The sequence below is a fragment of the Rhinoraja longicauda genome, chromosome 11, assembly GCF_053455715.1.
Source record: "Rhinoraja longicauda isolate Sanriku21f chromosome 11, sRhiLon1.1, whole genome shotgun sequence".
Lineage (NCBI taxonomy): Eukaryota > Metazoa > Chordata > Chondrichthyes > Rajiformes > Arhynchobatidae > Rhinoraja > Rhinoraja longicauda.
The window spans coordinates 48,497,894-48,515,536 of record NC_135963.1 but is presented as its reverse complement, the minus strand read 5'-3'; the positions used below and the strand labels follow the sequence as shown (position 1 = coordinate 48,515,536).

General features: G+C 39.4%; 1 protein-coding gene across 3 annotated transcripts in view; it reads left to right on the top strand.

Annotated features, from left to right (window-relative positions):
* The window catches only part of swt1 (SWT1 RNA endoribonuclease homolog), a 100,509-nt gene that overhangs the window by 25,601 nt on the left and 57,265 nt on the right, over positions 1-17,643 (top strand). For all 3 annotated transcript variants that reach the window (XM_078407600.1, XM_078407598.1, XM_078407599.1), the window contains 5 exons: positions 1,659-1,788; positions 2,518-2,619; positions 5,091-5,279; positions 14,030-14,123; positions 15,232-15,380. In XM_078407600.1, coding sequence (XP_078263726.1) covers positions 1,659-1,788; positions 2,518-2,619; positions 5,091-5,279; positions 14,030-14,123; positions 15,232-15,380 — 664 coding nt within the window. The remainder of the gene's footprint in view (positions 1-1,658; positions 1,789-2,517; positions 2,620-5,090; positions 5,280-14,029; positions 14,124-15,231; positions 15,381-17,643) is intronic.

Sequence of the window (17,643 nt, the reverse complement as noted above, 5' to 3'; positions counted from 1 at the left end):
AATTGTTTCCAGGTACGGATAACACTGTGTATAATGGGATTACCTCCATATGTTTTTTTATTTTAATTTATTGGAGCTAAGAGGATCGCACCAATATCAAATGGTAAACAATCCTCTTTCTCCATCTTTAACCAATCCGGTTGTTGATCAGTGTCATCCAACCAGCAGGTTATATTTTTAATATTAACCGCCCACTAATAAAATAAGAAGTTAGGTAAGGCAATTCCTCCATTAGTTTTAGACTTACATAGGTGTCTTTTATTTATTCTATGAGTCTTGTAGTCCCAAATAAAATTAGTAATAATTGAATCAATTTAAAAAAAAAACTTTTTTGGAAGGTAGATCGGAATTGTTTGAAATAAGTATAGTAGCTGTGGGAGAAAGATCATCTTTATAGCATTACTACGATCAACTAATGATATAGGAAGTGTTTTCCAAAATTGGATATTTCTGTGTAATTTAGTGAGTAAAGGAGGAAAATTTAATTTAAATAAAGAAGTATATTTCCTAGTCACGTAAATTCCAAGATATTTAAACTTTTCATAGGCAATTTTAAAAGGAAATTGTTGAAGTATGGCCGGAGTGTGCTCAAATATTGGCATAATTTCACTTTTGTACCAGTTAATTCTATAACCTGAAAATGAACCAAATTGAGTTATGAGATTTAATAAATTCGGAATGCTAATTTTTGGCTTTGTAATGTATATTAATATATCATCCGCATATAAAGAAATTTTATTAGTTGTATGTTTAGTGTTATAGCCATGAATATCTGAATTTGATCTAATACTCTCAGCAAGTGGTTCTATAATAAGGGCAAATAGAAGCGGGGATAGTGGGCATCCTTGTCTACAACCCCTAAATAAATGAAATTTGGATGACAGCATTTGATTAGTTAATATTCTAGCTGTTGGGGATGTATATAAAAGTTTCACCCATGAACAAAAATTTTCACCTAATTGAAATTTTTCCATCACTGAGAAAAGATAGGGCCATTCTACTTGATCAAATGCTTTTTGAGCATCTAGCGAGATGATTGCTAAATCTTCGTTTAATAGTCTATTTGAATATATTATATTGAACAAGCGTCTCAAATTGAAAAATGAATATCGTTTAGCTATAAAGCCTGATTGATCGGGGTGTATCAATTTATCTATAACTAGACTTAATCTATGAGCTAAGATTTTCGCTAATATCTTCTGATCAGTATTTAAAAGAGCTATCGCTCTATACGAACCAGGGTCTTCCGAATCCTTATCTTTTTTAGGAATAAGTATTATTGTTGATTCAGTCAGAGTTTGTGGTAATCTCTGTTGGGATTAAATCCCATAGATTTTAAAAGTAAATGGAAAACAAGTCTTGGAGGAAAAAATTGTATACACGATTGAAACTCCTTGTAATATTTTGATTTTAAGGAAGTATATTTAGATGTATGTATCATCTAAAATATCAGATTATAATATATCTTGTGGGTTTCTCACCAATGATTCTTATTTTGGATATATGCTATCAACCTCTTTTTTTTAAGTAACAAAAAACACCCATGATTCAATATTTTAATAACTGAATTCCTTCCCAAGGACACGCGTTTGTCATTTTCATATGAATTTAGCCGGATCCACTTGCAACACCAAAAATAATTTGATTTTCCTTTGAAGATGGAGATAGCGGAAGAGCTACAAACAGCTCGGCATGAAAAGGTCTTGGAGGTGGAACTGGGGCAGAGCTATGGGGAACTGACGAGCATGGAGATAGACCCACCACAGGAAGTAATAACATTATCCTTGTGTGAGTTATATTTTCAACTAATTATTTTTCCACCTCTACCCTTATCCATCTTTTTTTGGAATGGTGTTTTGTATTGAAGACCATTCTCCTTCTAAGGAACCTTTCATTCTAAATTACTTCCCCATAAAATAAAAGATATCCTCATACTAATTGACTGGACTTTTTGTAGTATTTCTGAGCCTTTAGTCATGTTGACCCTCATTGTGCTGAAAGCAGGAGAAAGTCTCTAGTGATTTGCTTTTTCCGGATGAAATTTGCTATTGGAGCAGATCATCTATGAATAATTGGGTGTCAACAAGACCATTCAATAAATTATGCTCACTAGGTTAGTCTTTTTTAATTATTGGGGTCTCATAGTCCCAGTTTCTGGTGTTTACTTGTATCCCCAATGTTAATAATTGAGTTGATTGGAAAATTCCGTTGTTCCAAATTAGAGGCTTTTGAAATAATTGCCGGAACTTTTAGTTGCATTTTTTCCCCCGATTATTGTGAGTTATCAGGCCTATGTTTGATAAAGTGTTCACTTTTAATAGGACTTCATTCCATGCTGGCTGTTTGCAGGGTAGTGGTTAGTTATTCTCAAGATGTATAATCTTGGAGAATATTTTTTTTTAAAGCAAAATGAGAACTGAAATATTATGTGCATGCTGCAATTGTTCGGATATACAATTGTCTCAGATACAATACCTAACTTTAATTTCTTTTTGATTTATGTTTTTGGTTATCCAGCTGAAGTAATTTCCCAGCCTGACATTCTCATTGTGCTTGACACCAACATCTTTATCAGTCACCTTAACTTTATTGCGAATTTGAAGGACCATGGAGTATCAGGTTAGTAAATACTAATTCTTAGTGAAAATGTATGAAAATAAAACCTGGTGCATGGTATTTTACAGCAATGGAAATGTAAATCTTTTGTTAAGGTTAAGGAACTCTTGAGCTGAAGGATCAACACTGGTGGGCCGAAAGGGCCTGTTTCCGTGCTGTATCTCTAAACTAAAAGATTGTGGTGGAGGGGGAGAAAGCTGGGAAGAAAGGAGGGACAGGACAAAAAGTCTGAAGAAGGGCCCTGACCCTGAAACACCACCTATTCTCCAGAGATGCTGCCTGACCCACTGAATTACTACAGCATTTTCTGTCTTAGGGACAGGACAAAGCCTGGCTAGTGATAGATGGATACAGATGAGGGGGATTTTGCTAGGTAGATAGTTGGACAAAGGGCAGAGAAGAAAAGAGGTAGGATAGAAGAGGGGTTAATTGTGAAGCCAGAAAAAGGAATATAGGTGGAGGGGTGGGGTGAAATCTTACCTCTCTGACAGACACCAGTTCATCTCCATTAACAACTGTAAATCCCCCACCGCTCCCCTCCCCCAAGGTGTCCCCCAAGGCTCAGTCCTTGGCCCCCTCCTCTTCATCCTCTACCTGTTCCCCCTTGGTCAATTAATCCGCCGTCATGGTCTCAACTTCCACTGCTTCGCCGATGATATCCAGCTCCTCATCTCCACCAAGTCAATCTCCTCCACCACACACTCTACACTGACAAACTGCATTACTGAAATAAAATCTTGGCTTCAATCAAACTTCCTCAAACCCAATTGCAACAAATCTGAAATCATCATCATTGGTCCAAAAATGCTCACCAAATCCACCCAAAACTTCATCCTCAACATTGATGGTCTCCCAGTATCCACCTCACCTCACATCCGGAATCTTGGAATCATCCTTGATCAAACCCTCTCCTTCGACAAACACATCAAACACATCACAAAGACAGCCTTCTTCCACCTCAAAAACATTGCCCGTCTCCGTCCATCCCTCTCCTCCACAGCTGCAGAAACCCTCATCCACGCCTTCATCACCTCCCGTCTGGACTACTGCAACAGCCTCCTCTATGGCGCACCCTCAAAAATCATCAATAAACTTCAATACATTCAAAACTCCGCTGCCCGTCTACTCACACACACCTCGATCCGTGACCATATCACCCCCGTCCTTTATAAACTCCATTGGCTCCCCATCCCCCAGAGAATCCAGTACAAAATCCTCCTCATAACCTACAAAGCCCTCCATAACCTGGCCCCATCCTACCTGACCGACCTCCTCCACAGGCACACTCCCACCTGCACCCTCCGCTCTGCCGCTGCCAATCTCCTATCCCCCCACATCCGGACTAAACTCAGATCCTGGGGGGACAGGGCTTTCTCCATCGCTGCTCCCACCCTATGGAACTCACTACCCCAAACCGTTAGAGACTCCCCCACACTCACCACATTCAAAACATCGCTGAAGTCTCACCTGTTCAGTACTGCCTTCAACCACTGAAGGTCACCTCACCTTCTGTCTCCTTTCTCTGTTCATTTATTTATTTACTTATTTATCTATTTATTCATTTCCCTATGTTCTCAAAATCTCTGTAAAGCGTCTTTGAGTATATGAAAAGCGCTATATAAATAAAATGTATTATTATTATTATTAAATGAGTTTGTCCAGGTGGGGGACAGGGATGGGCAGGGGGTTAGGTTAGTTACCTAATATTGGAGATTTCAATGTTGACACCATTGAGTTGGAAGCTATCCGGACATAATATGAGATGCTATTCCTTCAGTTTGCCCGTGGCCTCACTCTGGGAATGGAGATTAGAAAGGTCAGTATGGGAAGGGGAGTTAAAATGGTTATTAATTAAATCCATTTAATTAAAATAATTACCTTATTTAATGTAATTAAATCATAAAATCATTTAATTAAAATGAGTTTAAAATCCCCACCCCTCTCTGTTCCCTATGCCCCACCTGGACTTGGTCCTGTTTTGGCCCTCCCCATCCCCTTCCAACTACATTCCTTCTTCTGGCTTCACAATTCGCAACCCACCTTTCACACCATGTCTTTTCATTTCTGGCCTTTGTCCAATCATCTGCTTATTAAAACCCCCATCACCTGTATCCACCTATCACTTGCCAGCCTTTGCCCCACCTCTTCTCCCTTCCAGAATTCCCCACCACAATCATTCTGAGATAGGGTTCCAACCTGACATGTCACCAATCCATGTTCTCCTGAGATGCTGCCTGACCCTTCGAGTCACTCAGCAACTTTGTGTCTTTTTTTTCTCCTCTACCTTTAATATTTATTAATTATTCTCCTAAGACTTTTTTGTTGCAATTCTCTGGGATAAATACTACTCCCATTGATCCTTGTGATCATTTGGATATTGGTGGGTAGTTCCCATCAAAATTATTAAGGATGATTTACAGCATCCATGCCTATTGCATATCTAATGTCATTGTATCATCTTTTTTCAATTGCAGGTGTTGGATTCCCAATTTTAGTTATCCCATGGGTAGTTCTACAGGAACTGGATTTCTTAAAGAATGAAAAAATGTCCGGAAGTGTCAATCGCAAAGCTATACCTGCTGTGCGGTTTGTTTATTCCTGCCTCAAAAGTGGGCATCCGCATGTATGGGGCCAATCCATGCAAAAGGCAGCTGAAAAGTTCTGTAAGTAATATAGTATTATCATTGCAGCTCTCTATTTCAGAGATATGCATTGATGGTTATCATGAGACCATCAGTGAATAAGATAGAAAAGGATGTTTCAAATTTACATTACAGTTTATTGAGATCCAGTGTACTCAGTTATCAAAAAACAATCAAAGAAAACTACATTTCAAGTAAATATGTTGTTCCTTACCTTAATTTTCCTATTTTATTTTTCTTACACCATCACTGTCCCTATTTTTCTGTCATGGTCTCACATTTTATGTAACCTTGATTTTCTTTCAATTTTCTTCCTTTTGTTCTCAATCTGAAGCATATACAGGAAGCCCTCATTTTAATGGACCCCTTTACAACGGATTTTGGTTATAGCGGACAGATCCTCCGGCTTGTACTACTTCCCCGGTTGCTTACACCCCCGGTTTCCAAGGGCTCCGTCCCAACTCACAAGGTGCATCTACGAGCCGTAATTCATTCACCGCGTGCTCGAGTTGAAGTGGCTGTTGTTGTGGCTTGCAGTTTTGCCCCTGGGGACAGCATTTCTTCAGGGATGCCGCCACCAACAGGACACGTTTGGTCTTGGTGCGGCTCCCTCCCATAAGATAACCACTTATGAGGTGTTTGCACAGTAATCAACCAGAACCTAGGGGCTCTAGGGGCTAGTGGAATCAAGGAATATGGGGAGAAGGCAGGCATGGCTTATTGATTGTGGACGATCAGCCATGGTCACAATGAATGGTGGTGCTGGCTCAAAGGGCCGAATAGCCTTCTCATGCACCTATTTTCTATGTTTCTAACCTCCCCTCTCACCAGATGCTGCTTCTTCCTTCACATTGTCCACTCGGCCACCTTCTCCTTCTCCCGTCACTCTGTCCACTCGGCCTCTCAACCTTCCTCTGCCGCCTCCTCCTCCTCCCCTCGAATGCTCTGCCCCCAGGGGCTACAACTTGAGCCGCAACAACAGCCATGTGAACCAGTGAAGAACGGCTCGCTGGTGACCAGTGGCGTTGGCGCCTGGTTCTAAGATGACACAACCCAAATTGCTGGAGTAACTTAGCAGACTGAATCAGTCTGAAGAAGGATCCCAAAATCACTTATCGATGTTCTCCAGCGATGCAGCCAGACCCGCTGAGTTACTCCAACACCTTTGTGTATTAACATCTGCAGTTCTTTGTTACAAGTGCATGCAATGATAATAACGTCTTCAAGAGATCAGTTCGCTTTCCCCCCTCCCCCTGGCCTTTAACTAATGCGCTCCCCCCCCCCCCCCCCCCGACCTTTAACTAATGCGCTCCCTTCCTCCCCCCCCCCCCAGGACCATTAACTAATGCGCTCCCTCCCCCGGACCTTTAACTAATGCGCTCCCCCCCCACCCCAGGACCTTTAATTAATGCGCTTCCCCCCCCACTCCCGGACCTTTAACTAATGCGCTCCCCCCCCGGACCTTTAACTAATGCGCTCCCCCCCCCCCCCCGGGACCTTTAACTAATGCGCTCCCCCCCCTCCACCCCAGGACCTTTGACCCCTTTCCCCCTCTCACCTTCCCTGTTCCCCCTCTACGAGGAATGGGCCCAATGGGTCCACTTGGTCTATACTAAAACTCTTATTTGTTTGTTTGTTTGTTACTGAACTACAACCAAAACGGTACACGATAGCGCGACAATTTTAGGCCCACCTTACTCACTGTCGTCCCTTTGGTGCTAATGGAAGAAGTTTGATTGAAATTGGTGTTATGTTTTTTAAGTTATTCACATTTTAAAGTTTAAACCTATTTTCTAGGGAGGGAGGGAGGGGGGGGAAGGATATGGGGGGTTGAGGGGGATGGAGTGGAGGGGAAGGGGGGGTAGAGGGAGTGGGGAGGGAGGGTGAGAGGGGAGGAAGAAGGGAGGGGAGGGGGAATGAGAGGGTGCTGTACCAATGCAGGAGAGGTTTGGGCCCAATGGGTCCACTTGGTCTAGTAGTAATTAAAAATGTTTTAATCTTTTAAAAATGTTAATGAAAGATTTTTTTAATAGCTATTTATTTTTATTTGGTGATAATCGGTTACGGACTCTTAAGTCTGTCACCTGGGAGAGGTTGATTCGACTAATTTTGTTAAATATGAAGTTTGGTTTCACGTTAAATGTGTGTATATCTAACCTGTGGTGAAGGAACAATGAATGATCTTATACCTTTTCTTCAGTTTAGGTTTAGATTTAGATTGTTTTGAAATTTTCATTTTTATCACCCGATGCGTCTGTTTTCATTAACTTTTGAATCAATGGCAGTATTAACGATTGAAAATATTTTGTGGTTTCATTTGTTTATAACAGCTGGAAGTGGATGAAATTAGCCTGATTCCAATGGCAATATTTGATAGTTACTGTAGGTGGCAGACGTTTGCTAGAAGTGTTTGTAGTGGTAAAAAAAACCATAAAATAGATGACAGATTCTTATTCCATTTTGTACAACAGTGTCAGGCAGCCAACTAATTAAGTAAAAGTATAATTTGTTGACTGCTTGGTACATATTAACTTTTTTGTCTTGATCACAAAAAAAATTACTGGGAAATTGAATCATGTTAGTAAAACAAGGACAAAATGTGTAACCTATGTCAGCATGACCCATTGCACGATGCACGATTTGCATGTACTTTGTAATATGATTCCAACGACCTAACTACGGTAACTACACATTTACCAACTTAATATGTAATCACAGAATGCAATTTCAAAAAATCTCTTGCATTAATTTAAGATGATTACCCGAGTTGAACCCATGTTTTCACCCCTTAAAGGGAAGGTTCTTAGAGTCACTAACCATTCCTGAAAGCCTTTCAAGTGTTGTTGGTAGTGAACTTCATATGTGATCAATATCATTGAGCGCATTTACAAAGCTGATCTCTCAACAATTGCTAATAGACCCGCTTGCTCAACACTCCCAGTCGCCTAAAGCCTCAAACATAGCTAATACCTGACATACATATGCTTCACCACAGCCTCAAATAGATACCACTGCTGCAACTTTTGTTAATTGACCCATTGAAATACATTTCTTGCAGCATAGACACACTCCCAGATTTCAAATGTTCTAGGGATGTAACAAAGATATTGCAAGTCACTTGCGGTGTATTTTCATATTGCAGCATTTCTCCATGAACAGAATGTAGAATTTGTACAGGATCAAAATATTTTGAATACATTTCAGATCATTGCTTTTTCCTTGTGGAAATAAGTGTATATTTAAATTACAAACTTAGGTTAAATACTACAAATATAGATAGTATACTCAATGTAACCATTAGATAAAGGACTGGATAGCATTGAACATTCTATATGCACTGTTTGCATACAACTTATATCGGACTTGTTTTAATAACACCGAGAAAGAAAGGTGAGAATAAAAAGATTGATGGTAAAAGATTATTTATAGTTAAAAAAATTAAAAGTTAGCAATCTTTCTGTTAAAGATACTCTTATGTATTCTGTTCTCTTTCTGTCTTTTATTGATCTTTTATTTTTCTTTGTTCATTCATGGAAAATTGTTGTTGCTCTGCAGCAATCGTCCCCCCCTGCAACCTCTGGAATACATACTGCCATTTAATATCATAATAAGAAAAATATTGCAAAATCTACCCTTTTTAATAATTTATTTTTGACTGATAAAATATTTTAGAGGTTTTTTTCAGAGCAAAAAAAAGAAAATTCAAATATTTCTAAGATGTCACAGTTATATTGTGGTGTGCCTAATAAGCAGTATTTATCATGAGCCTATTATTGGTGAGATTTTTCTGTCAGATCGTTCCCAAAACCAGCGGCGCAGCACACAAAAGCAGTGAGCAAAAGCTGCCTTTGAAATATTAACCTGATTATGGCTCAGTGAACTATTCCACCACAGGCATGAATATGTAATCTCTTCTTCCACCTTCGCCCGCCCATGCCTGGCTTCATTTCCACGTATTCTTTATTTAATCCTCTATCCATCAAACAGATCGGTTGTTTCCTTCATTGTACCCCATGTAATTTGTAAAGTGATGAATATTGAGTTTTTTGCCAATGAGATCAGTCATTTTACATTCACTTCAATTTGCTTTCATTTTTGTCTATTGGATTCTCAGACAATGAACCTTGTGATATTGAAATGCTTGGGGGGGAAAAAATTGAAAGAAAGCATTTGTGATCATTAATTTTCAGCAAGGAACAGTATTAAAGTCACTTTGCCCAGAAACCTAAAAGGGTTATTCTCAAAAGCAAAACATTTGAAAATTATACCTGACCGTTTTAACTGAATGATTATTGCATAATTAATGCATCAAGGAGTAATGACTCAATACGAGCACATGTTGAAGGGTAATTTAAAAACAAATGTTATTGAGCAATGACTGAAAAATCCTGCTGTCCAAAATCCCATTTGAAGCTATTTAGATTCCTAAAGTAAGCGAAACCTCTGAGGGAACATACTGCAACTGCATTCTAGAATTAGGTGGTCATTGTTTAAAAATTAACGATTTGCCTCCTGCACACAGATAGGAGGTGATTTCTTTTTTCCTCTGAGGTCTTAACTCTCTCAAAACTTTGCGGGACTAGAACCTTTGAATGTTTTTAAGGAGGAGGTCTTGATAAGTGATACTTGATAAGTAAGAAAGTCAAAGATCATAGTTGGTAGTCTGGAATGCGGAGTTGAGGTTACAGGCGAGTCAATTAAAATTTTATTAATTGGCAGAGCAGGCTTGAGAGATCAAATTATCTGTTGCTGCCCACAGCTTTTAGGCATGATCGTAACTGCAGCATCATCTCAGTTTTAATGCGCAAGTCTTAGTACAAAGAAGATTATTCCTCTGGCAGAGGAACTGTTTTTTAATAGGATCTCTGTGTCACAAAGCAGCGCCGAACATCCTTAAAATAAAGTCCCAGCCACGTGAAGCTGTATCATGGGACCACATATGCTATAGCTCATGAATCAGTTCAAAACATTACTGTCCTGTCACTTTTAATTGTAAATGTTGGAGGACAATTAAACAGTTAACAGAACATCTCATTTGCAACGATGCATTCTTCTAGCGATCCCTCCTATTTACATAAGCCTATCTTAAGTGAATTTGATTCACTTCCAATGATGTCAAGACGCTGGTTGCAGACTGCCCAGTCAATCTCAGAAGAAGGGTCTCCACCCGAAACGTCAACCATTCCTTCTCTCCAGAGATGCTGCCTGACCCGCTGAGTTACTCCAGCATTTTGTGTCTACCTGCCCAGTCAATCCCTATGGGACTAGGCAACATCCAGACTGCACCTGTACAGACTTGGTACACATGCAGCCAAGTCATCCAGTAGAGTTACAACACTATCTGCCCAACAATGTGGGATATATTGTCTAGGTATATCCTCTTTATGAATATTTGCCCAGTCAGTCAACTCTCCAACAGCAAAAATGTAACAGAAGGCATTGGTGACAGTACAATGAATGATACTTACTTGGCCATAACCAGGTGACTGGAACCTCTTAGCTCTAGAGCTCGTCATGGCCTTGGTCCAAACAAGGAATAATGAGCTGAATTCCAGAATGACTGCCATTGACATCAAGACACCATTTTAATGATTGTTGCACCAAGGATCCTTGGTAAAGGGGAAGATACTTCAGAAGTTAGAGTCATACCTTGCATTGTGACAGCACAGTTTTATAGTTAGTGCATTTGCTACCTCACAGCTCCAGCAACACTCATTCACCCCTGTCTGTGTGGAGTGTGCATGTTTTCTGTGTAACTGCATGGGTTTTCTCCTGATGCGCTGATTTCCTTCCATGTCCCAAAGATGTGCAGGTTGATAGGATTCACTATAAAATTCTTAGTGATAGAACGTGAGGAACATGACAGGAAAGATAGGAGAATAAAAAACATGCAATGAATGTTATTGGGTGCTTGATGGTTAGTACAGATTTGGTGGACCAAAGAGCCTGCAAGGACTCTATGAGAAAGGGCGATGGCTTTCATTCTCATTGCAACACCTTCTAGTACAATTTAGTTTGTGCCCTATTCATCGCTCTAAATATTTATTCCATCCTGCTCCTCATGCTGGCTACCATGTATGAAATATTAGATACTCGTCCAGCTACTCCAGAAGCACCATCCAAGCCCATCACCTTATATGCTGTACAACCAAGGAGGACAAGGGTACAATCTGAATTGTCCATCATCCTCGTGAACAAATATTGTGGTTCTTTCATTTCTGTTGGGTTTAAATTCTGGAATTTACTCCCCAACTGAACTCTGCAGCGTCAGGAAGGTAGCTCACCACCAGTTTCTCGAGGGCTTTTAGGTTTGGGTAGTAAATATTGGTTTTGCAAATGATGCTATTGCTCTATAAAATGATGGATTAAGAATAATTTTATGCCAAAGCTCTACCATCGGCACACATCAAATTTGCTTTCCCTCGATGCTAATGTAGTGCAAGCTTGGTCAAAATATTTTTCTCACCTTGTAGGTCACAGCTAGATTCTTGTGAGCCACTCAAGGAGACAATAGAGTCTCCAGTTCAAAAATTGTTTTGGCTATTGTAAATCATTATTTATAGTTAAAACAAAATGAATAGCTTGATGTTGCTGCATTATGAATACCCCAGACAAAATCTCTGAAAAGTTAGATACTTAGACAGTTGACAAATAAAATACAATTTTTCATCCTGTCAGATTCACCATGCATACTCATATAGATTTCAGAATTTTTTTAATTAAAAATATTCTAACTTTGAAAGAGGAATTTTATTGAATAATAGTAAGCCGTTTTCTAACTAAAGAGTTTAGAATCTGTTTAAACTTGTGAACTCATAGCATATAATGTGTCATTGAATAGTATTGCATGTACTGTAACGTACGATTACTGTATTTAGAAATTAAATTTTACGGAGGTATTATATTTTGTACTTTTAATATTTTTGTGAAAGAACAAAAGTTTGCTAGTTTGTTGTGGTTTATTTTAGAAGGTCTTTGTTTTGGTTGAGTTTAACTCTGTTTAATAGTTCAGTTGAAGTACAGCATGTAGACACAAAAAGCATGTAGACACAGCGGGTCAGACAGCATCTCTGGAGAAAAGGAATAGGTGACGTTTTGAGTCGAGACCCTTCTTCCCTCGACCCGAAACGTCACAAATTCCTTTTCTTCAGAGATGCGGTCTGACCCGCTGAGTTACTCCAGCTTTTTGTGTCTATTTTTGGTCTAAACCAGCATCTGCAGTTCCTTCCTACAGAAGTACAACATGTGATGTATGCTAAGGTCAAGATGCATGCCACTTGCAGCTTTCTTTCTGTATGGAAATGATATATGTGCGAGGAAGACTATTTAATAGAAATAGCTGAGGATTAAGAATAAAAGAGAGTATTTATTTAAAAGCAGATATGCTGATAACTTTAAAGAAAAGTTCAAGGAAATGAAAGGGTGACAGAAATAAATACTCAAACTCAATTCCAAATAAATTTTGCTGAATCGCAGAAATAATTTTGTTGCTCTGATGGATCCATTTTGTTAATGCAAACAGTGGCCTTTTATAAAAAATAAATACTTTGTCAATGTTGAACATATATTAAAAGCAAGTGGAATTAAAACCAGTCAAAGTAGTACTAGTGACACTGGGTGGTACCACCAGCACTGGCTGCCTCGCCAACAGTCTGTCTGTCCTTTCTACTGTTTTAATTATTTTAAGTATGTGTTAAAATCATGTTTTAGTGTTTCTTGGTTTGTTTCATGTGGGGGGGGCGGGGATTGGGGGAAACTTTTTGTAATCTCTTACCTCGACGGAGATGCGATTTTTCTCCGTATCGTATCTCCGTCCCCACTGTGGCCTAACATCGATGAATTGGCGACCTTTCCCGGAGACCGGCGCGGTGCGGGCTTCAACATTGTCGAGCTTGCGATACTTTGCCGAGGATCGACTGTGGAGAGCTCCAACCGCTGGGCCTGACTTTAACATCGTGAGCCCAGCGGTCTCTTGTAAGAAGCAGCCGACTCGGAAACTCCATGCCGCAGAGAGTGTTTCAATCCGTCCTGACGCCGGAGTTTCGATCACCCCGACGCGAGGGCCTCGGACCGTCGGCAGCGGCGACAGCGGATGGTTCAACAGCCCCGACCACGGGGGAACAAAGTGGAAGATGATTGAACTTCTCTGCCTCAGAAGGCAGTGGAGGCCAATTCTCTGAATGCATTCATGAGAGAGCTGGATAGAGCTCTTAAGGATAGCGGAGTCAGGGGATATGGGGAGAAGGCAGGAACGGGGTACTGATTGAGAATGATCAGCCATGATCACATTGAATGGCGGTGCTGGCTCGAAGGGCCGAATGGCCTCCTGCACCTATTGTCTATTGTCATCACAGTGACGAATATGGAATCCGTTGTGGTGGATGTTCATGTTAAATTTTATTTTATGTGGCTGTGTGTTTTGTTGCTTTTTACTTAGTATGGCTGTATGGTAACTCAAATTTCACTGTACCCTAATTGGTACATGTGACAATAAATTGAATCTTGAATCTAAAACCAGAAGTGGGGGTGTTCGTCCACCGACCTACTTTTCAAAGCAAGTGCAGAATGCATTGAGCTCAGACCTGAATTGTCTTTGCCGGAACGCAGTCACCAATAATTTATCTTGAAATCTTAATCTCTAGTATAAAAGTTATGCAAAATTATTCTGAAATGTTTTAGTCTATTATATAAAAAGACGGCAATACTCATGACATTGTATACTCATTTGGATATATATTGTACCTCCTGCATTGATTTCTTTATCTGAGCAGGTGGATTAAGGGAAGAAAACAACGATGACCGTGTGTTGCAGTGTTGTTTGCAATACCAGCAGTTGCACCCTTGTGCCCATGTAGTTCTTTGCAGGTAAGACAAGCCCAATAAATCCATTGACAGTATTTCTAGCAAAGGTGGATGTTTGGCAATGGTGAAAAAACTGCAGTTTATTTGATTTTGATGTTACATTACACTATATGCACCCTACTTCCGGGGTGAATGTAGATTGTGTCTCATGACATTTCTTTCTACCCGTTGAGCCAACATTGACCAGAATTTTCAACTTGGTTAGCCACAGTAAACAGAAATATACATTTAGTGTAATTAAAGATCCAACATTTGGAAACACAGAATCTAATATTTTGTAGGACTAGTGTAGAGTGGTTAAGAGAGGTTACACAGTAATTTTTTTTAATGAGCTGTGTTATGGAATATGAAAATGGGAAAGTAGATTTATTTCCAAACTGTATAAAATACTACGTGGACCACAATGTGGCAAGAGTAAATGCAACGCATCTCTGATGGCCTGTTTACTTTGTCAATTCCCAAAGGAATTGACTTATTTGATGACTTTGAGTGGCCATTTGTTAAATTTGTTGGATTTTTGACGCATTGTTAAGCATAATATTGTCTTTGCAAATAACTGCTGTGGGGGTGGTTTATATTTTTGGAGTTCTTGCCTATGAAATACATATATTATTTAATGTTACAATTTATTGCAAGTTGGTTATAATGTTGACTTTATTTCCTCATTATTGCTCAGCTTTGCATTTACTTCCGAGACTCTTTGATCATCAGTTGGAATTCAATTTAAAATAATAATATATAATGATATGGAAATATTGTTAGCTATGAGTCAATTGGTCTCCATTGAACCAGATTATGGAAATGTTACATTCTGGAGAAGAGCACTTAATCTAACCTAGCACTTGAAATACTGAGGAAAAAGCTCTACGATTGGTGGTATATTCTTTGGAATGAGGTGATGAACTGCTGCCTCATTTGTTTACACAGTTGGACACAATTCAAGCTTTTCAGCTGCAAATGTGTGGACAAGTTGAATATAATATTACAGCAGTAATTACATTAACAATAACACTATGTTGCCTCTAAGAATGTTGTGGTATTCTGATAGAAATTAGTAAGTATTATACAAGTGCATATCTCTATTTCTAATGAGTGAATTTCTCTCCTGCAGTGATGATAAAAACCTTTGCAGCAAAGCCCTGGTCAGCAGTGTCAAGGCTGCGAGAAAAGATGATCTCTTGACGGAATTGAGTGACTTGAACCCTATCAGAGATGTTACAAGCACTCAAGATCTTAATATCTTCAATCAACCTCAATCAGGTTAGTCAGTGTATTATATTTCACCTAGCACATATCGGTATTCTGATAAATAGATAATGAAAGCAGAAGCACCTCTTTTGTACTGCCCTTGTGGTTTTCTTCCATAAATCCTAACATGCAAAATTTCACCTTTGCTGCTGGCTCTCAGTAAGTTCTAGTTGCCCACTTTATTTCCTCATTATTGCTCAGCTTTGCATTTACTTCCGAGACTCTTTGATCATCCAATTATTTTTTAACGTCATTGGCTTACTAAATCTTAATAGCTAAATATCAATATCTATGTTTTCATCAGGCCCTGTCCCCATGACTTGGCCATTTTTCTCTTTTGAATCATGACTCCATCTTTAGTCTTTTGTTCTTCTCACTTTGGTTTTCTATCACCCCCTTCCATCAGTGCCAATTCTATCACTTTTATGCTTTCAAACCCTCTCTCTAACTTCAAATACCTTCTCTTAACCTAATTTTTAATTATCATGGTTCTATCAATCATCCTCCCTTACATTTTGATATCCATTTGGCCTTTGTTATTCCTCTGGAATGCACCTTGGGACAAAATATACAGATGCTGAAAATTCAGAATTTGGACACAACAGAGAATTATTTGAATGCACGGCATTTGTAAGGGTAGGAAATTAACATTGAGATTTGGATCCTTGATCAGGAGGAATCCAGGAATGGTGCCCAGACATAATGAAAAATCTTACTTGAAACATTAACTTTTTGTTTATGGATCCTGAAGTAGCTGCTATAAATGTAAAGCACGTACTGTTTTAATTTCCTTAGTAACGCTTGTGTTCTCCAATACTTATCATCACATGGTCTAAAAATGTATTTGGCTTTCCAAATACAAACTGGATCATAATGAAATTGAAAGATCTAAAGTATTCTTGCTGTTCTCAGTGTACGGAGTATCTTGTGCTAATCAGATAAAACTTTAGCAGGCAGTGTAGATGCCCTGACATTTTCACACCTGATGAAATTATGATCAATTATATAGTGTAGGAAAATAACTGCGGATGCTCGTACAAATTGAAGGTGTCACAAAATGCTGGAGTAACTCAGCAGGCCAGGCAGCATCTAGGAGAGAGGGAATGGGTGACGTTTCGGGTCGAGACCCTTCTTCAGACAATATATATTCAATTATTTAATTTATTAGCCAAGTATGTTTTGCCACAAACGAGGAATTTGGTTTGCCATACAGTCATATGAAAAAAGCAACAAGACACCATTACATAAAAAATTGACATAATCATCCACCATAGCGGCTCCTCCCCATTCCCCACTGTGATGGAAGGCAATAAAGTTTTATCTTATTTCCTCCTTTTCTCCCGTGATCGGGGGAGTCGGGGCGATCGAAGCTCCCACTTCGGGGCAGTTGTAGCCCCCGCTGCTTGGAGCTCCCGAAGTCAGTCTCTAACCAGGGACCGCGAGCTCCACAATGTTAAAGTCTGCAGGCTCCCGCGGTTGGAGCTCCGAGATCGATCCCTGGCAAAGGGATTGCCAGCTTACGATGCAAAACCAAAGATAAACTAACACATACATTTTACAACAAACGAAAAACACAAAGAAGGAAAAAAACAAGACAGACCCTTGGTGAGGCAGCGATCATACGGCGCCCTTTCAGATGGATATGAACTAATTTAAACTATGTAGCTCTCTTCCTTAAGTACTGTTATGATGGGGATGATTCATAGCTAAATATGTTACAATGGCAAGTTCGTCTGTAACCATTTTGATTCAATGTTACTAATGTTCATTCGTCTTTTACAAATCTGAAATCCTTATTGCTTTATTCTATGTTCCAATGGGATTTAATCGCCCTGGTAGTCAAGGAAGAAAACTGTAACCCAAGTTACTTGAACAAAATATGTAATGGAACGGAACAGGAACATTTAGGAATGGCAGTGCATATGGTGTGCTACAATGGCAGCATTGAGAATTTCTGGAGACAGTTGCAATTTCAGACCATCTTATTTGTAGCGGGTGTTTGCATCTTGAAATCTTGAATACCTCTGAATTGATGAGCTGGAATTGGAAAGTCTTACACTGAAAAATGTCAGGGAAGAGGAACGTTTGAAACTGGATGCAGATATAGTTACTTCCATTGAGATGAGCACCAACAATGTGGGAGGCAGATTTGTCCATTCTTGGGGAGGAGAGAACTTGCTTGGGAATGGCTCCACTTGGGCTAGAACCAGTGCCTGATGAAGGCAAAATTGGAACAGTTGACTGGGCTTAAATCAACAATGATTGGGGGAGTAAT